This window comes from Pithys albifrons, chromosome 8, assembly GCF_047495875.1.
Source record: "Pithys albifrons albifrons isolate INPA30051 chromosome 8, PitAlb_v1, whole genome shotgun sequence".
NCBI lineage: Eukaryota > Metazoa > Chordata > Aves > Passeriformes > Thamnophilidae > Pithys > Pithys albifrons.
The window spans coordinates 5,459,539-5,483,519 of NC_092465.1; the positions used below are offsets into that span (position 1 = coordinate 5,459,539).

At 37.4% G+C, this 23,981-nt stretch overlaps 1 protein-coding gene across 1 annotated transcript in view; it reads left to right on the plus strand.

Moving 5' to 3' along the window:
* The window catches only part of LRP1B (LDL receptor related protein 1B), a 312,472-nt gene extending 288,989 nt beyond the window's left edge, over positions 1-23,483 (plus strand). The window contains exons 82-88 of the mRNA XM_071562122.1: positions 1,741-1,915; positions 2,496-2,600; positions 14,432-14,508; positions 16,600-16,690; positions 18,950-19,094; positions 20,121-20,219; positions 22,648-23,483. Of these exons, the coding sequence (XP_071418223.1) occupies positions 1,741-1,915; positions 2,496-2,600; positions 14,432-14,508; positions 16,600-16,690; positions 18,950-19,094; positions 20,121-20,219; positions 22,648-22,788 (833 nt within the window). The 3' untranslated portion in view covers positions 22,789-23,483. The remainder of the gene's footprint in view (positions 1-1,740; positions 1,916-2,495; positions 2,601-14,431; positions 14,509-16,599; positions 16,691-18,949; positions 19,095-20,120; positions 20,220-22,647) is intronic.
* The last annotated feature ends 498 nt before the right edge of the window (positions 23,484-23,981 follow it).

Here is a 23,981-nt window from a genome sequence, read left to right on the forward strand (position 1 = left end):
AATTTCACAACAGAGGTAACTTCTCCACCAGTCATGCTCTGTCCTTTAGCAGAACTCTTCCAGCCATACATACTCTTTGGAGAGGGGGAAAACTTAGCACAGAGCACCATAAGCACAGTGTGTTTCTGCCTTTGAGATACCCTCACATAGTGCCCAAAGAAGCTGTGGTTGCCCCATCCCTGGAAGTGCTCAGAGTCAGCCTGAGTGGGGAATGGAGCAGCCTGGTCTAGTGGAAGGTGTCTGCCCATGGCAGGAGGGTTGGAGCTGGATCATCTCTAAGGTACCTTCCAACCTAAACCATTCTGTGATTCTCTGATCATCCATTCTGAATATATACAGTAAAAGATGTTTCAGTAGTCTCTAATTTAATGCTTAAAATGTGCCCCTGGTCAAATGGCAGCTGGAGAGTTTAGAATTCCATACTCAGGGCTGAGGTTGCTGTTTCACAGAATCAGAATCATAGAATGGCCTGGTTGTGAAGGGACCTTAAAGACTATGCAGTTCCAACTCCTCTGCCATGGGCAGGGACACCTGCTTTGAGCTCCATCCAACTTGGCCTTGGACACTTCCAGGGATGGGGCAGCCACAGCTTCTCTGGGCAACCTGTACCAGGGCCAAGGTTTCATTCTCTACTGAAAAGCTTGATAATGTCCTACTTTTGCTGCTGCTGCCTCACTCTTAGCCACCTATTGAGCGTCAAAGGACTTGGCTAGTTTTGTTTTGTCAGAAAGGTAATATTTTATTAATATGGACCAGGTTAACTCTAAGCTAATACAGATGCTTAGTCCAGAGTTGATAAATATCAATTATTTTGTTTGTCCATCACTACCACCAGAAGCTCAACGAAATATGTTAACTACGCAGTGGAGAAAGTATTGGAAACAGAAACAGGGATTTTGAATGATTTGGCCCCACCAAGGAGCTTAAATGATGATTAAAAAACCCAAAACCAAAACAACAAACCCCCCACAAAATAACAAATCACAAAATGAAAAGAAGTCACTACCACATAGATAAAAATAAAACAATGTGAAGATATCAGTATTTTGTAGCTCTGGAAGTTTCTTCAGTTAGGCCTTTTTTTTTTTTTAATAAGGGCATGGAAAATGAGACAGTTAGTGGTGTTTCTGAAGAGTTAAAGAATTCATTGCTTGAAATCTCAGTCCTGCTGGCATTTAAGCAGTTAAATAATATAATGGGGTCTTGCATAGTCTATAAAGATGAGCATGTATGTAATATTTTGTGGAACTTAAGGATTATGTCTTTATACATTATTATTATTATTAGAACATTATGAACTTTTAATATGTGCATAAATGAAAATAAAACTTAATTATTTCAAAATATCGTTTCAATTTCAGTTTAGCATAATGCTGTTAATGGTAATGTGAATGTATCAGAAGGTTTTTATTCAGCCAACATCCCATTAAATACATTAAAATTGCTCAGCTTTTCTCATCAGTAGTCGTTCTATTATGTGGGGTGGTGCCACAGACAACTAGAAGGAAAAAACCTCTCTTATGAGTTTATCCTTCTATTTCACTTCTTCAGACTACATTGTTAATATATCATATATCTGTTTATGGAGCATTCTTGGTTCTTGTAGTTGCCACTGAGTCTCCAGTTTTAGTTATCACTTTGGTTTTATTACAGTACCTTTTAAAACATAAAAGTAATAGATTATTTTTTCCATAATCATCCTTAATGTCTTCTAATAATTAGCTTTCTTGTTACTTTCAGATGTTTGCCACCATTACTGTGTGAATTCTGAATCCTGTACCATTTCTGATGATGGAAGTGTCGAATGTGTCTGTCCAGTGCGGTTTGAAGGTCCAAAATGTGAAGTGGACAAATGCATCAGGTGCCATGGGGGACACTGCATAATAAATAAGGACAGTAATGACATAGTATGCAAGTAAGTGCCTGTAGGGGAGTGATTGTGTTCAAAATCATATTTAATAGCAATTAGAATGAACTGTCCCTTAAATCTCCTACACAGTCCCTGAACTGGTCACATCAGATCAGTTCCTTTGTGTGGTTCCTGTTCGTGCAAAACCCACTAGCTTTTTAAACCATCTTTTGAAGCACTCTTCACTGGGGGAAGCATAACAGCAGGACAAAAAAATGGGTTTTCATTTAAAAAAAATAAAATTACTCAAATTAACAGTCAAGTTTTACCGTCCTGTAAAAATTGGTTCATCCTGCATTATCTGTGACAGTGGTAGAGACATACTGCGTACTATTGGAGGCATACAGTCACCTGTGCTGCTCTATTGCTGAGGGATTATTTTGTATAATAATAGTTTATTTTCATAAAGGGAAAGATTAAAGATATTTTGTGTAATAAACTCTCTGCCTGTGCTACCTTTTCAAAGTGGAACCCAAAAATTCTTGGAGTTGGTAGGTCTTATACACGTCTCGAAATAAGCACTTTAATTCAGATTTACTGAATACTGATTGGTTTTGTATTAATTTATTTTTTCTAATCATGACAGTTGCACTAATGGAAAGCTTGCCTCCACCTGTCAGCTGTGTGATGGCTACTGCTACAACGGTGGCACATGCCAGCTGGACCCAGAGACAAACATACCTGTCTGTCTGTGAGTATCCTGCATCCTGTTGGTAAATGAAAATGCCCTTGTGCCAACAAGTAATGAAATTATTGTGCATGTATCTGTACTCTGGGGCTTCCCAGGGTGTATAACGTGCTGGTTGCAGTTGTTCCCTAGCCTTTTCTGTAACCTGATGCTTTGCCTACCATTTTGAAAAATGTGTATTGAAAGATATAACTAAGGAATATATTGTGAATACATATAAGATATGTCTTTTGAGACTAATAATCTCAAACCAGATCTAAAGCCTGTTTAGGCATTTGTTCCAGAATGGAGTCTGGAAGCATAGGATGGTTGCCTGCCCTGCTTCTCAAAGGTGGATTAAATCCCTTCTCCTATAAAGATGGTCAGAGTTGAGGGCACACACTCCTCCTGATAGCCAGAGAGCACAAAGAATAATTCCAGTGTTCATTTCCTTTGTGGGTCTGAGGAGCTGTTCATGCATCTCTTGTTTCAGCCCTAACCTTCACATTGCCCACAGTGTGGCTGTTCTGTGGTGAGGTTGTGCTCTCCCTCCAGCATCAAGGTTGAGAGAATATTTCAGGATGCTTTCCTTAAGTCCAGAATTAAATTACCAAAGAAAATGGGATTCTGTAGTCTAGATGGTGAAGTACTGTTGTAAGAGGTAAAACAGCCTACATTCCAGGCCTTTCTTGAGAGCTATGGTGTATCTTCTTTTTCAGCTGCTCAATATAAAATACTGAAGTAGTCACTGTAGCAAGAAATTAATTTCTTTCCTGCTTCCAGTTACACTGAGCTATGTAGTCAGACTCCTTGTTTGTTTTGCTTTTGACTACTAAATGATCCAGTGTTTTCTACACGCTGAAAAGCTTCATTGTGGAATGGTCTTCCACTTTTCCAAACAACCTGGAGGTCAGAGCATCCTCCAGGTTGGAAGAGAGAGGTTTTTGGAAGAGAGGATTGGACTCAAGTGTCTCATTTCCTGGGTGACAGAAGGAAATTGTTGCCCAAAGGGATCTGGCGCTACATCTTCATAAATACTGATACAGCCACTCCTTCATTTTGTTGATGTGTTTGAGGTAGGTGATCTTAAAAGAGATTGCCTGTTTTGTTCAGACTCTCAAGGAAGTCTCATAGAGAAATGCCTGTTTTTTGGAATGTGAGCAATGTAAGAGATGGGTCAGGGGTTCCTCCCTGTGAGGGCTGAAGCACTTCGGGATGTGAAAAGGGGCACAGCTGTAGTTGCAGTCCCACTGAAAAGTTGTCAGTAGATGTGTGTAGGTTTAGGGCTAAAAGTGTAATTTAGTTCTAATAGTAGCCCTTATCTGGTTGAAAATGCTTTAAGTGCCTATCTCCCTTTTCCATTATTATTTCAATTGAGACCATTTTACCTGTTATTTGTACCTCCTTTAAATGTCTTCAGTTGAGGACTAGAGACTGATAAATCATGACAAGAGGACACTATCACAGCTATAGTATCTAAGACCCAAATATGAGGATGAAGTCTGGTGATTCATTTGCTTAAACACCTAGAATGGCTGTTTAGGAAGCTTGTGATTTTCCCCTTCTTTTCCCTTTTAAGACTGACTTACTCTTTTTCTAATTCATATGGAACACCATAGCATCTCAAGGGAAAAAAAAGTTTCATACCTTGATTTGAGTGTGGGTTTACAATGCTGAAGTGCTATAGCATATACCAACACCATTAACAGTGCTAAGAAAATGGTCATGAAAGATTTTAAGGTCCTTGTAATTATGATCAGTCTATAGAAATGTATAGTGCCTCTGACAAAAACAACTTGAGAACCCATGAGTTGGTATAAGCCCATTGTTTTAAAACTGTTTGATCAACACTGATGAGCAACTTTTCAGTATTGTCAGATAGACCTTCCATGAAAAAATGAATATTAATTTATTTTCTGTGAGTGTGTGCCTGTGTATGTGTGTGTGTCTTGCCATCATTATATAAAATGCATTTAAAGTATGTTCAGCAAAGGCAGAATATTTATATAGGTCTATTTTACTGAAATTCTGCAGATGCTCTGTGGGGTTTAAAAGTCAGCGCTGTGACCAGAAAGTGAACCCTTGTGATTACTACTGTCAGAATGAGGGAGTTTGCACTTTAACCACGTTTAATGAACCGAGATGCAAGTAGGTTTAACCTTCCACTTAATGCTGCACATTCTGTGACATCATTCCAGGCCACAGTTCATTGGTTCAAGTCATGCACATTCACATACATTTCACAATATATATTTAATCTGGGGGCCCATTTCTATAATACACACTTACCCTTTGATAGTTGCACTGATGACTATATTTAAACATACATCTGCAGTGTCTGTATCATTAGAGGAAGAAATAAAAAGCTTTATTTTTGCAAAGTGAATTGAAAATACTGAGAATGCCACTTGGCTTTTCTTGCTCATATTTTGAGATATTTTACCAAGTTTATCCTACATAACATAAAGTTTAGCAGTAACATTTCATGTGTTCTAGACTCCAAACCAGACTTATTTGTTATCCATACACGGAGAGGAGCAAAAGAGCTATTTAGGTACCATTTCAGAAGTTAAGCTTGTATTCAGAAGTCTTGTTATCTTTATAGAAATAATGCTGTAAAATAGATGCTGTGAAACAAAAATATGTGTGCTGCATCATAACTTTGATCTGATTAAAAAACCCTTACATTTGTATTCTGCATTTTTCTAAGGGATTTTAGGTCTATTTCTTAATAAGAAAATTTTAATCTTCATTAGGGAAAGAAACAACTGTAGTCTTTGAACTCCCTGTAGGGTGGATGTACAGAGAGGTACAAAATACCTGTCTTTGCTTTGCTCAATGGCTGTGATGCAAAAGTCAGAAGGGAAACCATGAACCAAAGACCCAGACTTGGGTTCAAATATGAAACTCAAACAGCTTTAAACTTAGCTCATCAACATGCATGGCTTATGGAAACATACAGTGCTGTGGGTTTGTGATGTGGGTGTCTGGTGGGTAGCAATGACAGTGACAAGGCAGGGTGAATGATCTCTTTTTTTTTTTTAAATATGATCACAGTTCCTTTGTCAACATTCTCACACAATGAAACTCTCTGACTTGAGATTTCATAAATCCATTGGAAACGAGATTAGTGTCTTGACTACCACTTGTTAACTTGGAAGGTGTGGAGTGGGTCTGTTGATCAGCATTGTGTGGGACGTGGGTGCTTGGAATTGTTTGTATCTCCGTGTATCACACTTGGGTTTTCAGAATCATGCAGCCCTAGGAAGAACATTTTGCTGCCTATAAAGTCATATATTGCACATATAAGACATAGTTGCAGGAAAATGGAAAAAAAAAGGCTTAAAGAAGACAGAACGAAAAAAAACAACAAGAAAAAATGAAGTGTTAGACTTGTACAAAAGTGGTATTACTCTTGGTTTTCTTCCTTCCAAAAAGTGAAATGCTGATACCCAAAGGACTATTTTATTGATGAAAGCTGTAGTTTCTCCCTTTGAGAATGTTGTCTTCCACAGAAAAGAACAGGAAGGGATTGCAGCATTCTGAGCATAGTGATTAAGTTGTTTTGTTTACTTATTATATATTCTTACTGTGACAATATTCCCAAGACTGCTTTTATTAGGCTCTTGTGTGACAGACTGAATAATCCAAGCTCAAGTGAAAAGAAAAGCAGTAAAGTACATCAGTAATATAATGACTTTTAGAAGAACTGAGCAGTCCTTGCACTTTCAACTTCTCAGAGTTATCTGAAATAGTTTCAGAATTTTTTTTGTAATTAAAGTCATTGTTAAAGTGGGAAGGAAGACACATGGAATAAAAAAAATGATAAAGATTTAATACAAAGTTCTCTTCAGTGTGAGAAAGGGTTTCAGGCGAGTTGGTAATCAGAAGTTTAAGTTTAATTGAAACTTCGATAGATAATTCACATTCAGAGTACAAGCTTAGCTAGAGACAGTGTTCCTGTTGTGTCTTCAGACTGATTGTTGGGTTAGTATGACCACACTGTGTGTCTGGGAATTGTTAAGAGAGTCTTTAAGTTGTTGCTTTCTTTACAAAGGCCAGGAGGCTTAGAGGACAGGGAAGTGAGGCAAATAGCTGGATGGCATTGCAGAGAGTCACAGTGATAAAGAAGTGTCTCTCCACATGCCCCAGTTCTCCTTCCGACCTCCAGCTGATAATTAATATCTTGTGATCTTCTGGTACCAAATTACTACTTTCCTGGAGTTTGGCTATGATTTTATCCACCTGATACGGGCAAGTAGAAGGCATCAGGAAGGAGGGAAGGAATCCCACTATTCACAAGAATCATTGTGTCAGGGAACAGGAGCCTCAAAGATTTTTCTTGTAATTTCTGCTCCATTGTAAGGAAAATTATTTATCCCTCCAACCTGCATGTGTGGCCATGTAGGTATGTATGAGGTGTGACATCTGTCACTGGGTTCAGAGACACTTATCTAAGGTGCTAATATTTTCTGTAACCAGTGTCTAATTCATGGGTGGGTGATTTTTAGAAGAAATAGGAGATGCCTGAGTTTACAGTCATTCCACAGGTACAGGCAGCATCAGCTCTTCCCCACATTAGTCTTCTTGCTGAATTACAGAGGTTGTTAGAGAATTTCAGAATGTTAAAATTTGAGGTACTGACCTGTTCTGAAAAATGTACTGCTGAGGATGTCTTAAAGTAGCATGATGTTATATATAGTTACTGTCATTTTAGTATTCACATATTATATTTCTTAAGGATCCCTTTAGTTCTACTCACTAATGGTTTTGGAGGAGGATGATGTGAATAACACTAGAAACATGTAAGTTATGTCTGAATTGCTCCAGTAAGTTCACAAATCAATTGACAAAAAAAATGAACAGGAGATTATATTCAGATGGGAAATAAACAAGTAATGTTTTTTCTATGTATTTCACAAACTGTCAGTTCCATCTGTTCTAGCAGTCAGTCTGTCTTTTATTAATTACTTTTATTTACCTCTCTGTTTTCCTCTCACTGATTATCTAACTGCATAGAAATTCCTGCAAGAGAACATTTAGAGAGAGACTATACCTTGTATGATACTAATGAAAGACTTGGAAAAAACTAAAACTTTCAAGTACACAAGATCATGACTGGTAGTTACATAGGCAGAGCTGGACCAATTTCTTTAGTACAGAATATTGCTCTCCCTCACCTTTGTTTCTTTTAGACCTTTGCCATAATTATAAGTTGCTCTAATGTCATCTTTTTATTTGTATTACTAGTATTATTTGCATCTTCACATAGATGTGGTGTATTGTTATTATTATCTGCAAATAAATGTGATTAAATCATAACCCCTTGGCACTACACACTATAGAAAGATAATGAGGGATAGTTGCTAAGTTTGCAATCAAAGCTGCTAGGCTATACAAATAACATTGATCCTTATCTGAAGCCAACTATACTTAAAAGAGCTTTTAAATACTCCAATGAGCTTTTGAGCAATGCTGCATGACTGTGGCTGAGACTCTCAGGTGAAACAAGTAAGATTATATTCTGCTGGCTGTAAGAGAATAGTAATTTATTCCTACTTGGATTACTCTCTGTAGAGGTGTGTGCTGTTCTGTGTATCTGGAATGTGCAGCCTCTGTTTCCCAGGTGTCATCAGAAACAGAGAGAAAATCAGGGGACAAAGTACAGCATTGCCTTAATTGCCTGTGGATAGATGTGTTGGTTCTTCAGAGCCCTTCAGGGTGTGGGTTTTATTTCAATATTAGACCAAACATCAGTTCTTCTGTGATGAGAAGTCACCCTGGATAGTAAATGAGAAGGTACATACCATAAAGGAGATTGAAAGAAAGCCTAGGTTTGATAAGAGAGGAAATTAAAAAGTGTAAGGTGGAGAAAAAATAAATTACTTAATTTCTAAATGGAGAATTTTGGTGGAGTAGTAGCTTAAAGCCAATAGTGAACAAATGGGGAGAGAGCAAGTTGTGGAATTGCTTAAAAGTGATAACAAAGCTTGAGTTTGAAAGTGGAGACGTGGAAAAATGAGAAAAAATAACCCCTGAAGCAGTGAAATAAACAAGAGAGAAGTTATAGAATCACAGAATTATTTGGTTGGACTGGACCTTAAAGGTCTTCTCATTCCACACCCTGCCATGGGCTTGGACACCTTCCTCTAGACCAGGATGCTCAGAGCCCCATCCAGCCTGACCTTGACACTTCAGGGATGGGGCATTCCCAGCTTTTCTGGGCAACCTGGTCTAGTGTTGCAGATTGTTCTTGCCAGCTTTGTATCCAGCAGGTTGGAGAGGGACACTGTGTTTGGTGAATGTAGGATGGGGCGGGGGTGCACATCTGTGTGTGTGTGTTCAGGTCACAAAATCAGCAGGAAAAGAGCACATTCCTCCTGACAGAGGAACTTCCCCCCAGCTCATGTGCCTGTGATGCTGAACCTTCCTCCTGACACTCCTTTCATGTTGAAAAATCTTCAAATATGAGCAGTTTCTGTGTAAGTACATGTGCAACTTTTGCAAGTGCTGCACTTACACCCAAGTTTATAACTAAACGTAACTCATATTATGGCAAACCTCTGCTCAGAAACAGGTTCGGGGACATCCATAGTCCAGTTGTGGACAAGAAAGGGACCATCCCATGCAATCCCCTGACTGGAAGTTTCTGAAGGCTGAGTAGAAAAAGCCACTGTGGTGTAGAACAGTGTCAGGAGGGGAAGAAAATGATAACCCTGAGAAGGAGTACAACTCAGAACTGAAAATTTTGTTGAGCCTCTTGCAATAAATGTTTTCCATGTGATCTCCTAGGGTATATTTAATGAGCTCCCCAATTACAATTGCAACAGGAATTTCACAGCATTATTCTAGTTCTTTGAGAGCTTTCTTTTTCAACTAAAAATATCTTTGTTAAAAATGCCTTGAATTGGAACATAATCAGCAGGTTATAACTTTGTATTACAGAAGATCATTCACTTTGTATTGCAAACTAGTGTTAGTAAAGTATTAAATGCAAACAGATGTTTGAAGAGTGGTTGTCAAAGGAAGAAATGAGATGATTGTGGAGAAGAGGAGTTTGTGTATTTTTCATTGAACACTTACTAACTATGCTGTAATGCAGATACTCTTTGTCCATGATTCAGATAAAACTTGTATTTGCTGCTGTCCATCACTGCTTCCTTTGCCTCTGTGAGGAGAGGAAAACTCGGTTCATCTTATACCCATTGATCCAGTAGTTTCTCATTCATTTTTGTTTTACCATTTCAATCTCTTCCTTTTCTTTGTTGCTCAGTGTAGTTTCAGCTACAGTAGTTGTCATCTAGACATGGATATTTTTATATAGTTATTATTACTGCTTTTATAGCAACTGTACTGTACACATTACATGGCGTTTAATGACCCTCAGTTACTTTTTCTTACCTTGGGATGAAGGAGGCTGAGTTGCACTTGAATGCAGGTTCCTTGCAGCAACTGTGAATGATGATTTGTATATAATCATGTCATGCACAAATTAAAATTCATGTTTAAGGTAATTTTTTATTTCTTATGTATCTTGTGACTAAATTTAAGATTCTTTTGGGTTCCTCAGTAGTAATTTTTATTGTTTTGTCTGCTTTTGGGTGATGCAATTTTCCTATTCTCAATTTATTGGATTTTGAGGTAGTCTCTGTTTTATTTTCAGGTAATTTTGTAAAGTATCTCTCCCTCAGCTTCTATGTTATTTTCCTTATAACAATGCCACTACCATGTGGTCTCTTCATGTATATTTTGATATTAGTGGTATTACATATTCCAGTGAAATTTAAATGGAAGTTTCTTAAAATATTTAGGCTGGGTACTTTTATTAGGATGTTTTATTGTATATTACTACCTCTGTGATGACTAAAAAAAAATTAGAAAATTATTTTGTATAATGAAGAAAGGCAAGAAATATTTTCAATTCCCCTTCCACCTCAAATTTGTAAGGAATGTTTCACAGATTCTGTTATACTTTTAGACTAATCTTTCAGCACTGCTTTCTGTCATTTTTTAGATACACACTGGTATATTGAGTTGGAAAGCAGTTGTCCACAAAATCACTTTTAACTGCATATTATGCTGCTGTATTATATTTTTATGAAAATTTGCCCTGCCAAGAAACAAAAAGGGAGGAAAAAAGAAAAACAAAATTAAAAAAAAAAAAAAAAACAAAACAAAAAAACAAACAAAACACTGCCACCAAATTACCCTTTTTACTGGCTTTTTTTTTTCTATTTATTCAGACATTTCATAGTCAAATGGTTCCTTTTGGTCAAGTGTCCCTGTAATTGAGTTGTGAGTGTTTGACCACACTGACCTGTAATGGTTATACAGAAATAGAGGACAGAGGCACTTTCTCTCATGAATAGATTCTGTAACAGCATGATCAGTCTCTGAAATGTAAATATCTTCATTCTAAACATTCCTCACTACAAGGAGGACACCTTTATCATCTCAATTTTAAGTTTTTTAAACATTTCTCTTTGTGATATTATTTCCTCAAAATAATTAAATCCAGTTGCATGGGCATTCCATGTCTCAGAAGGCATTTCTCAGTCATCTCTTTGTAAATGTAGAGCTAAACTCTAACAGAGAGAGCTGCAGCATCATTTCATTAATGACCTTGGCAGCAGACCCAATACAACCTTTATTTATTGCACTTCACATTCAGTTTTCATGCTGGCATTTTCTGTGATGTTGCTGCTCTTTGATCTTTCCCCCATTCCGTTGGGAACTGGAGATTTGCACCTGGAGATGTTCACTGTAGCACCTTTTGGCACACACCTGACTCCAGCCTGTCCTTCACTGTCAGGTTCCCCATCTGTTTCCATCAGTATTTGTTTGTGTAGCTCAGATGAGGCATTTTCAGTGTTATTTAGCCCCAGGTTGTGACAATATGAATGTCTCCAGTGAAACAAGTGCCTTTATGCAGTTCTGCTCCGTTAATGCCTTTTTGTTTGCCTGTGCTGCAAATGTCCCCTCTGACCATTGACAATGGTACACAACAAAAGCTCCTGCTACCAAATTATTTGTGAAGGTACAAACTACTCTGCCTCAGATTGAACCAGGAGTCAGTTCCCATGCCAGGTACTGAGCAGTCTGCATTTAATAATACCATAAAATGCTGTTATTAAGACCAATTTTTGTCTATGGTATCTGAAGACAACTGAAACTGGTTAAGACCTGCTTATTTCCCACGTTCCTACAAGAACAGCTGTCCATGTCCCAACCCCATCATTATTCATGTGCCTGCTCATGGCTAATTTTCTGTGTCAAATTCCCTTGCAGCAAACACACCTTTCCCCTGGGCTTCATTTCAGTTTCTATTCTGTCTGCCCAAGACAAGTCTGCTCTGTCCTGCTGAACCATCAAAGGGCAATCATTTTACCTTGAAGTTTAGAAGGAAATGACAGTCATCCTGGCAGCTTCAGTCTCTTTGAAGTTTATTGGAGACAGCAAGCATTTGGAAAATATTAAAATGAAGCTGCAACTAACAATGTTTTTATGATACTTATATCAAATGCCTCAAGTCTGTTTCAATAGTGCTGATTTTTACAATTCACTTGCCAAGATAGGTAAAGGACTGCTAATATTTTTTGCCTTAATTTAGGCACTGTTTACTGCATATAAACCTGTAGGATTTCTTTCTTCACCAGCTGTTGTGGTGTCATATCTGCTATAAGATTTTGGAGAACGTAATTGTACATTATACACAATTCTCTCATATTCTTATACTTGCATGCTTCATGGGGATTCTTTTCCCAGTCTCACTATCTTCTATTCTTTAAACATTTTTAACACATATATATCTTAATTCTTCTTATATACAGTGCAGGCATATGAAATCTGGAATATAAAGATTTAGGTACAGAGGTAAGGTATGTTTAACTTTCAAATAAATCTTTCCCTTTCAAAAGTGTAGCATTAAATGCAAATTTCCTCTCATAACAAGTTTTAATCACATGAGCTGAATCCTGAACAACAATGATGCAAAACTTCAGTAAGAAATATAAGGACTTTATTTCATGGTTATTATGCCTTCAGCTTTGAGCCCAGTAGAATATTCTAAATATAAAGATATATAGTGTTTCCCTATAAGAATGGGGATACTTATTTTGCAGCTGTAGATTGAAAGCTGATATTTTTAAAAAACTAATTCCTTAAATATTATCTTAGTAAGGTAGGCCATCAGTGCAAGCATTTTAGTCTTATGTAATTCCTAAAAATAGATCTGGAAAAAATAGTAGCAGATGCATCTTTTGAAAGGTTAAAGTCATGTGTTTCCTGTGACTTAGAATATGCCAAAGTGACGGGAAGCAGGTGGAAAAGTCAGATGGGTTGTTACAAAATATATCATTGTGAACCATAATGTGTGTAATTAATTAGTAATTGGGGGTTCTTTTGCAGTGAGGAAACTTAAGTGTGTATTTACCATATTTATTTAAGTAAACAAACTTATTTCAATAAGTATGAAGAGCTTCTAAATTATAATGCAATTTATCTATTGTGTGACAATTCTTGAATCAAATAGCAAAAAAAAGATCGATATATACAAATAATCAAAAATGGTTTTAAAAGCATCTGTGCCTTCCCCCTGTAGAGTTCAAGTTAAGCACCTTCATAACCCATCCTACCAAAAAGGAAAATAGTGTCCCAAAAAGGTTCAAGCTGAATATGAAAACCAATAAAGGTTTGGTTGTGCTGGGATAGGTGCAGAAGCAAAGAGAGGAAATAGCCACTCCTCTGCAGTGACCTGCAAAGGCCAAGGAGGGTCAAAAGCATCACCAGCAAAACTGGCTGGGGCTCTCCTGTCAGAATAGCACTGCTTTTGTGTAGCATATTTTGTATCTTTCCAAACCTTCTTTTATTACAGAACAATGTCAGTCACTAAGCATGTCCCCCTCTCAACTTTGCAGTTTGTTAAACCCTTAGAAAGGCAGCAGGTAGTTCTTAGAACTGTGTGAGGGTAACGCTCTATTGCACCTCCCTAAAGATAACTCACATTGAAATTCATAAATAATTCAAAAATACTTAGAAAAACCATGATTCATTGCACAATATGCAACAGAGGCAGATGAAAAGTGACTACTTCCTGCCGTTTCCACAAGGAGAGTTTGAGGGTCTGTAGTAAACTTAATCGTATTTACAGCAGGACGAATAAGCAATTGAGTTTCATTCAGGTATTTGTTTCTGGGTTTGATGGATTTGCTGAGTCTGCATCCACGGACTCCCTGTGTTTGCTTGTATGCACAGAGAGTGTTCCGAATCCCAGTGGAAGAAGTATTTGCATATTGATGCTCACAGAAGGAAATTATAGCAGAATAGCTGTGTGCTTTTCCAGGCACCTGGCTCCTGGAGCTCATACTCTGAATATAAACAGTATTTAGGGCTCTCTGAAGCCAGGAGATACTCCTGCCCCTTTAGGACAACTCTTTATGCTTTCACTCCCATGCCTGCTTACACACACACAAACAAACATGTATATATTTCTGCAAATACACATCTAGCTATAAAGTTCAAAATTTAAAATGATAGGATGTTCATATACCTTTGATTAAGCCTCTTGTCGTATTATTCAAGAATTTTAGTAAAGGACTCTGGAATGAAGATTGCAGTGCTAATAACAGGAATTGAAGACACAAAGCTGCAGTTTTAAACTAAAAATGCACTCAGAATGTTGTAAGTGCCATGGCAGAGTCCTGCTGACTCCTTCCATGAGGCTTCGTGTTGATCTCGCAGAGTCACCGTTGCCATTCGTGTAGCTCTTGAGAAGATGCTGCTGGTCTCTTTACTGGGTTGCTGTGTTAGCAGCTGACATCTATTAACTTTATACCATTTTAATTGGATCCTTTTAGATGTTCAGCCAACTGGTCAGGCACACAGTGTGAGAGGCCAGCTCCCAAAAGCAGCAAGTCTGACAATATCAGTACAAGTAAGTACTTCAAATAACTACTAGTACTTGTCAAATTTGCCTCTGTTTGGAAATTTAAACCTGGTCGTATTTTAGAATGTGATTCTGTGTCACAAAGTGTGCTGGTTATCTGCATATTTTTCTCTAAAAAGCCCAAATGTAGATATTTCCGGGCTTTTTGACTGCCACTGAGTGTTGCATGAGGTGCTTTGGATGCAGACCATGCTGAACACTCACTGCTCCAAGGGCTAACTGCACTTTTCTTAAAGTGTATCAAGTGACAAGCATTTGGCACTATCCGGACTGTGCAGAGAACTAGTGTGAGACCTCTGACCATTTAAGTCCTACTGAAAGCTTCAAAAATAGAGTTGTAAGTAGTGCATAACTTTTGTATTGGCTCTCTGCAGAGGTTTGAATTTTACCTCCTGTGAAAATCATCCTGGAAGTCAGAATAGCTCCTGTCACATACTTTTTTAAACATGTCTGTGAGCATAAAAGGGTGATGTTGCTACACTCTTGGAGTTTAAACTGGACAAGGCTCCTGCAGAGTGTGCTGATGGTACCCTGCTGTATGTGCCTCCATCACTTTTAGCCCAACTGGAGCAGTAAAATGAGTTGCCCACTACTCAGGTCAGCCCGATGCTTAGAGGAAATCTTCCCAGCCATCCAGACAAGCGGAAGAACACTTAAAGCTGGAAATAGGGAAAAATCCAGCCAGAACCCAGAGCAGTCTTTCATGCTAATGCAATAACTGCTGTGAGCTGGGAAATGGCTTCTCCTAGACCCCAAGCTGCACCTTGGTTACCAAATGTCAGTTCATGCCCAGTTGGCTGTTTTTCAGGGTTTTTTTTCCTTGAAAGTTTACATGCCAAGACAAAATTAACGTATTTTCTTTTGGGTGGTATTGTTGGAGTTTTTCTGGGGGGGAGGATCCTAAGTAGAACTTAATCCAGCTGTTTATCAAATGTTTTCTTAAATTGGCCTTGTTGTAAGGTCCTTTATGTGCTGAATCTCATAAGCTGAAGTAAACTCAAAATGCTTCAATTTTTTATTCAATAGTACTTTGTTTTGTGTCTCTGACAACCTGACTTGGCTTTCAGTAAGCCTCCAGGCAGAATTCAAGGCATTTCTCAATTCTTTATTTAGGCTGTGTTTAATGTAGAGCAGAGACTGCCAACAGCTTTTTTTTTTTAATAAACCAATAAATGGAGCCAATGAAACAATCAGCAATATTTTTGTTTTCCAGCAGTTAAAGATTGTGATAAAGGAAATACATGCCATTCCACACTGGCTTTGTGCTGGAGTCCTGTAGTTTATAAAGTCCAGGTTATTTGTAACATAAAATTATTTGTTACATGTATTTCTTTACTACCAGGTACTTGCAGTAAGGCTGAGAAATTCTTTAAAGGGCACAATTGCTGACCTTATTTTTGCAGGTAGTCTCATTTCAGTGAAATTATCTGCCAAAATAATGTTAAGGCCATTTTCTTCTTCCCTGTTCCCTCCTCACCTTTAACATCCCTGTCTGATCTGGGCACTGTTTTCTGCTGCATTAAGCGTTATTGTAGTTGTTGTGCTTGCCTGTACCAACACATGAAAATTGTTGGCTCTCACAACGCAGTAAAATGCAGGAAAGCAGCAACCACCTAGAAATGAATATTCCTCACTATGTTTTGGTTTTCCACAAATAAAAATAATAAATACATATAAATGCTGATGAATTCTTCAATCAGAGCCAAGCTTACTGAATATTTTAGATTAATAGTTGTATGTCTGCTGAAGATGATGGTGGCAGTCAGTGGCCTCTCCAGTCCAAATTGTTCAGTAATTCCACAAATTGTCACAGGGTATGGCTGCAAATGAGGGCAGGCAATTAGTCCAAAGCATATTGGTATCCAGAAAAAGGAGACCCCTGATTTGTTTATAGAAGTACTTGTGTGTACACCATTATCTGTAATGAAGTTGGGTTTTTTAATTGATCAGCATTAAAATCTCAAATCAGTGAAGCTCACCAAATTTGTTGGTGTGGGAAATTATTTTTTTTAATTAATTTAACTGTTTTGCATCTGTGAAGCCATGAGCATTCAAAGATGTTTCCTTCTCCTGTTTTAGGAAGCATAGCAATCATTGTTCCTCTTGTTTTACTGGTGACTTTGATTACTACTCTGGTAATTGGACTATTTCTTTGCAAAAGAAAACGAAGGTAAGTAATTTAATATTGATGCATGACGTAAAAAATTAAACTTTTAAAGTATGTGTATCTTTTTTATATACAAGAAATCACTTCATATATGTTAAGTAGATATTAAAAAAAACAACATCAAAAGCCAAAACAAAAATAAAACAAAAAAAAATGCCACAAAACAAGCAATCCAAAACTTGTTTCTGAATGCAGCAAGTTAGTGACATTTTGGGTCTTGCTGGAACAACCATGCCTCTTATTTGTACTTATAATCCACACACACTGGACAAAAAATTGTAGTTCTTACCCACTTTACTCCATCCTACCAAGGCTTTTAATAGCAAGTGCTAACAACTTTATCTTGAGACTTAGAAAACTTAATAAACAGAATTAATGTATTTCATCAAAACCACATAATTAATATTGTTCATGTTGCAGTGAAGATGTAAACAATGATCCAAGTATTTACTGTAGATTCCCAAGCCTTGTTGTCCTTACTGTGTTCCTTTAGTGTCTTGCATAGGAAGCCAAATGCCAGGATTGATTTTGTTCTCTTTAATTGAGCTGCCTTAGAGCCGATAATGACTTTGGAGAGTTGTTTGACTTTGGCCATTCTTCAAAGGCCATGCTGGGTGGCCAGGGAGGCAGGGAGTGTTTCTGCTGCACACACACACACCTGGGAGAGCTGCTCATTTTCTCGTGTTCAGAGAAACAAGATTGCAGTGGTGATGGTAATGCAGATTTAACAAGGAAAGATTCCCAGTAATAAGAGAGCAAACCATTTAGTTCAGGCCTGTAGCTGTCCTGCTCATTGGCCTTGAGCAGCTGTCTGCCTTTCTCCTGGGGCCTCTTACCCCACCTTTAAAACCAGGGTAATGTCTTTTTGTTAAGTCCTTTAGAAATATGGGATGAATCTGCTGTTTCTGCAAATGTGACCATTTACAACACTATTTCAGTCCTCCAGGCTAAAAGAATTTTTTCAAGTTACCATGATCTGGCATCTCCCCTGCAAACTCTGTCTAAACTAGTAAGCTTTAATTTTTAAAACCTTTTTGTAAAGCCAACAAGATAAATACATTTCCTGTCCGTACTGTTAGCAATGCTGACCCTGCCAGGCTCTGTGGATGTCATTATGGGCTGCTGTACCTAAAACACCAACTTTAGTGATAGCCAAATCCTGAAAACCAGTTGCTGGTCTGTAAATTATTTAGGTTACTGAGAATCACTTGTTAAATAATAGATTTTCAGTAGAGAAATAGAACTAGCCTCAATAAAAATTTTTCTTCTTTAAATTGTATTTGAAAATATATTTTAGGCTTATTTTATCTCTTCAAAGAAGACTGTGAAGTACTAAACTAGATGTAGCTGTTCAATATTTGGATGCTACAGTCAAGTGCTTATTTTAGGAAATATTTTTTTCTGTGCTATTTTTTAAAAATACAGATCATTTAGTATATTGGATTTCAAACACTGATTGTATCTTTCTCAACCAACAAGAGGACTCGACTGTTACCATCCTGACTGTGACCTCCCTATTATTCCCTTGTAATTCTAGAGAACATACTGCATTTGGAAAAAATTACCCTCTTGAGGTTATTTCAATTGCTCAGACTGAAATCACCTGCTTAGCTAAAAGAAATGAGTTGAGCAACTGAAACAATTCAACTCAGTCACTTATCTTTACTGGTACCTAATTCAAGGTTAAAAATAGAAGACTCTGTCTTTTATTAAAGCTTTAAAAAAATTCAAGTTGAATGTCAGCTTTCCAGTAACCCCTGGCAGGGAATTCAAAGTGAAGCTACGAGAAGTTCATACATTTTTGATGCATCGTAATGAAACCATTTGCTTGTTCTCAGTTTACAAGTGACTTTGGGCAACCAATTTGAAATAGAAGTGCAATGGATGAGGAACATAACTCGAGTTCACTCCATCTTCATTCCTGCAGGAAATCTGCAATGAGTTTGTGAGGCTTTCCTTGGGAAGTGAGGGAAATCTAGAAATAATCAGAGGAAGAGGGTACAAGACGAGTTAGCACTTGGTGAGAATTCATACCACTACAGCCACACTGAGGAAAACAGTAAAATTCTACCTCCAGCCTCTGTGAGATCTGTACATAGACTCAGATTGCTACTTTGCATGGAAAATGGAATGATTTTCTGATTGTCTCTGCAGCAAACACTTTTTCATCCCCTTGGTTTTAGAGATTAAAGAGAAACAAAATATCTAAGAAATTACTTGAAAAGTCTCTAACTTCTCTTTTTGTGTGTTTTTGCACTATAGGACAAAAACTATCAGAAGACAACCCATGATAAATGGAGGAATCAATGTAGAAATCGGCAATCCATCATATAACATGTATGAGGTGGGCCATGACCACAGTGAAGGTGGTCTCTTAGCCTCAGATTTTACTGTAAATGCAGAAAAGGTAATGTTTTTCTTTTTCTAGTGGCAAAACCACATATTTTATGTCTTACTAAGGTTTTGACTTTAAAAGTAATGAACAGAAGCATAGAACAATGACATTTAGATTTAGTTAATGACTATAAAAGCATATTAGATTTCATTAGAATAAATGTCATGTATATACCAACAGCTGGTTGGTAGTCTGATGCTTGCTGATGATCATTTTTCCTAGTGTCTGGATTTTACCAAAATAGTGTTAGAACTGAACTACAAAATGAAGTTTTTGTCATAGACACATCTGCCTTAAGTTGCCAAAGCACAACCTGTCTTTTTAGCCCAGTGGCAAATATTGAATGGAAATGTATTATTGTACAGCCTGTGTTTGAAGCAACAGAGTGTATGCATACATAGGAGAGTAACTTATTTCACACCTGAAAACCTCCAAAGGCATAAAGAATTGGGATTCCTGGTGGGATAGACAGATTAAATGTTTACACAAAGCTAGTAAGTATTGTCATTTCCTTGTAAAAGATGCTGTCAGCTCTGCAGCACCCTGTGCAGTGCCCGAGCTCCCTGAGTGATGTGACACGGGCTGGGCGGGGTAATGCTGCCAGTTCTGTCCCAGAGCTCCCTAATCAGACAGACACCAAAGGGCAACCATCACTCTGTGCCACTCCTGACAAAGCAGTAACAGGATTACTGAGAGCTCACGGGATGTCACTGCTGAATCACATAGGCAAGTGCTGAATACAGGAGCTAAGCTGAAAATGGAGTTACTCACTGGAGGCAGAGTGACTGAGCCTGTGCTTATTGTGAGGTCTGGCTCTAATCTAGAGTGGAAAATGACTGTAAAATGCTGAATTTTATTTTTCATTCCGAGAGGTACCTGCAAGAAGATTTTCTTAAATGTCGATCACTCTAAATACTGTTTTATTTTAGAGTGCACTGAGTGTCGAGTAAACTGCCGCACTGTTTACTTAACAGTGTTGATAATTGCACATGGAAAATGCTGGTTTAGCACAGAAACTAAAATTTTCTGTTTATACAGGCCAGATACATAGGGGGAGGGCCCACTGCATTCAAGCTTCCCCACACAGCTCCATCAATCTACCTAAACTCTGACTTGAAAGGACCACTATCAACAGGGGTGAGAAATGATGATTCAAATCCATTTCATTCCACATCAGCCCCTTTCTAAAGAAAGTTTGTCTGTCATTTTTGAATAGAGGCATTTTCTGTTTGTTTTTAATTTCATTTTTGTTCTTTTAATGGGAAAAAGAACAACAGTAAACAGTACATTTTTCTATTTGAAGGGTCCCTCTCTGCATACACAATTTCATCTGTACCCATCACTGTAACATATGATCTAAAATTGCAAATGTGTCTTTGCAGAGGAACGAAAAGGCAGTAAGCAATGTGATGCTTTTCCATAACATTATATAAGTTTATCATGGCATTCACAGCTACGTGTCTTGATGTATTTGCAGTTTTCACATAATTACAGGCATTTATCCAATTTATCAAATGGAAGGGATGATCCCAAAGAATGGATACAAGTGCTTTTATTTAAGAGGAATTTGATGCACACTAAAATTAACAGTTTCCTTTAACATTTGCAATGCATTTTTGATTGTTCAGTTTTCAATGGATTTGTATCATAAACCAGTTCCTTGTAAAACATCAGATTTTTTACTGCAGTTTAGCATCATGTTTACAAACATTGAAATCCAAAATACAAAAGGAACGTCAACATTCATTTTCATGTGCCTCAATATATATTCATTTTTGTGCCATTTGCATTCTTGCATGATTGTACTATGTTGTATTTGGTAGTTTAACAAATTCTATAAGGTGTGATTTTTCTGATGGAGCACAGAGCCAGGGATGACAAAAGCTGGAATATTTGCCCATCTGTAACATTAACTCTTTCTCTTAAATTCCAGTCAGCCCACTTTCTTTCTGTACTGCATTATGCTCTCAGTACCCACTCAGAGGCACCATGAGGAAGAAATTACTGTTATATATAATTTTTATAACTCCATAAGGCATCTCCATATAGATGTCAGGTGTCTTTGGTCTGTTGTGATTATCATCCTTAATAATGGTCATCAATGAAATAAAAAGTCCTGACAATTGAAATAGACCTAAATTTCTGTTTTCCTAAATGTCTGATTCTAATCATGACAACAAATGTCAAGATCTCCAGTGGGGACAGTCTGGTAGAACTGAAACAGAACTGAAAGCAGCTTCTTTATTTTCCTGCCTCCATTCCAGGAAAGTCTGGATCACCAGACAGTCACTTTTGCATCTGTAATTGATGGAATAGGCAGCTTTTAGTAACTCAGTGAGTGGCTGCTGTAGCTCCTCACCCTGAGCAATATCAGAATACTGGGCTCAGAAATAGTGTTGATCAACAGGCAAAGGAAGAACTAAGACTCTAGTCATCTTTCATTCCTTGTTTTCCAGGGTGTAATCACAATATTTTCAAGTCAAGAAAACCTAACCACTTCTGGTTTGGGTAATTTAGAGCTTAGCTGTATCTTCTGTACACCAAACAAATGCATTTCCCTGTTTTAGAGCTTGCTGGTGTTGCACTCAGTATTTCTGAAAGCACATCTGTGCTGTTTCAGTAGTTATAAGGAAGAGGAAGATTTTGACCACAAGATACCCTCTCCAGTTGTTATAGGTAAAAGCTGCACATCTACTTGGATAGCAAAGGTTTTCTAGAGATAATGAAGTAATGGAGACCTTTACATGACAGACTTTGGATAGTGTTTTCTCCTCAGCATGAGTGACAGGGGAGTAAGTTTTTCTCCACATTTTATATCCTTCTGTGCTGTCAGACTCAGGAGATTTCTCACACACTGAAGTGCTTTGCAGCACTAACAATGGACTTGTCCTGTGCTGAAGTACCACTCATTTCAATAGATGTTTTTCATTACAGTCCAAACTACCAAAACTGTTGAGAAAAGACTTCTCAATCTGTAACTACTGTGATATAGTAACAGTTATGCTGGTTTATTATTAAAGTTTAATTTACATTACGCAAGTATTGAATTTTTTGGTCAAATCATGTTGTGTATTTGGGCCACAGAGTTCGAAAACATGGTCAGCTATTGATGGGATGCTGATGTCTTAGAACAGGTAATACATGGAAACTGTTGGCTGCAGTTTTCTACTGTTAAATTTGTCACATGGTCTCACAGTGCACCTTCTCTATAAACTCCTTCATACCTATTCTGAAATCTTCCAGTGTAATAAGGTGGACAAGTCAACCTCAGAGACATTTTTTCAAGGTTTTTGTCTAATTTTTGTCATTTTTTTTATCATGTTAATGTCATAATGTGCTGCATGTCATGTCATTGGTTATTTTAATAGCATGTCTCATCATGAATTTAATTTTTAACTAAAGAATTAACTCATTATCAGGTTTTCAGACGTCCAGGTATCTATCAAATACATCCTGTTATATTTTATGTGTACTTGTTCTTGCTTTAACAAAGCCATTTCCATTTCCACAAATGTTACTTTTGGTTTGGTCTGGCTGATCTAATGTTCTATTAATTTCTCTGCAGCCAACAAATTACGCCAATCCAGTATATGCAAAGTTATATGTGGATGGACAAAACTGTCGAAACTCCTTAGCAAGTGTTGATGAAAGAAGAGAACTTCTTCCAAAGAAAATAGATATTGGGATAAGGGAGACTGTGGCATAATCTGCTGTTACCTTTTATACTCTGTATAAATGTATAAAATATAAGGATTACTTTTCTATGTACCAACAGTATTATAATTGTTTTGGCATCAGCATTACCTCTGTTTTTTGTTTGGTTGATTGTTTTCTGGGTTTTTCTTTTGCTGATGACTTTTGACTGACCATTTGTAAGGTATTTTTATGAAAAAGAAACTGCACTACGGTACAATTTACAACAATGCTGCTGAAATAACACACCTTTAAATTTGTTAAAATGGCAAACAACGTATTCGTTTGTAGCGTGAAAATGAGCAATCTATTTTCTATGAACTTTTTTGGTTCTACTTAATCAATGAAGATGGTATCTGCACTTTTTCATTATGTAGTCTGGAAGCTGTAGTACAGTGTGTAACTTTGTTTACTTTAAATGGTGAAAGAATGATTGAATGGTCTCCTCTCTTCTTTGTGCCCATTAGAATTTCTCTTCAGATCCTGATGAAGGTAGATAACTTTTCACAAAACAAACATAACTTGCTTTTAAATTAGCTTTAGGTTGCCAAGAAGTAAGCAAGACTATAGAAATGAGACATCTAATGATCTGCATGAACACAATGATTATGTTTCAGAAATTCAGTGACTGTACATGATATACTAAACATATATACCATGTAAACAAGCTTTGTATTTATTAAAACCTTATAGAACATAGTAAAGATATATCTTGGAAGCTGAAACCTTACTTGCTGTGGGACAAAGCATATGAACTCCAACAGTCCTGTAGGACAGTAGCCACCCTAGAGCACAAGAGGGCATTGCCTACACATGCATTATGTGTTTATTCACCTAATCACATGCATTACTTATGGATTAATAATTCCCCCACACGTACCAAGCAGTAGGGAAAAAACCAAACCCCAAACCTTAAGCACACTCAGATGATCACAGCATTTGTTTTTGACAATCATAAGTAACATCCTCATACCTGTTTGGTGGTATTAAAGAATCCAAAACACAGCAGTTTCTTTAAGATAAACTGTGATATTGTGGAGGTAAAAGGAACAAAATTACATGTCAGTGAAACCTTACCAAAGCCCAAGTTTCAGTAGTCTGGGTTCAATCTCAAAATCCAATTATCAAAAGTGAAAAGCATCAGTCTCAGTTTCCAGCACTTCTCTGACCTGGTCTGCTTTCTGTTGTTGCTGAGGGGCAAAATCT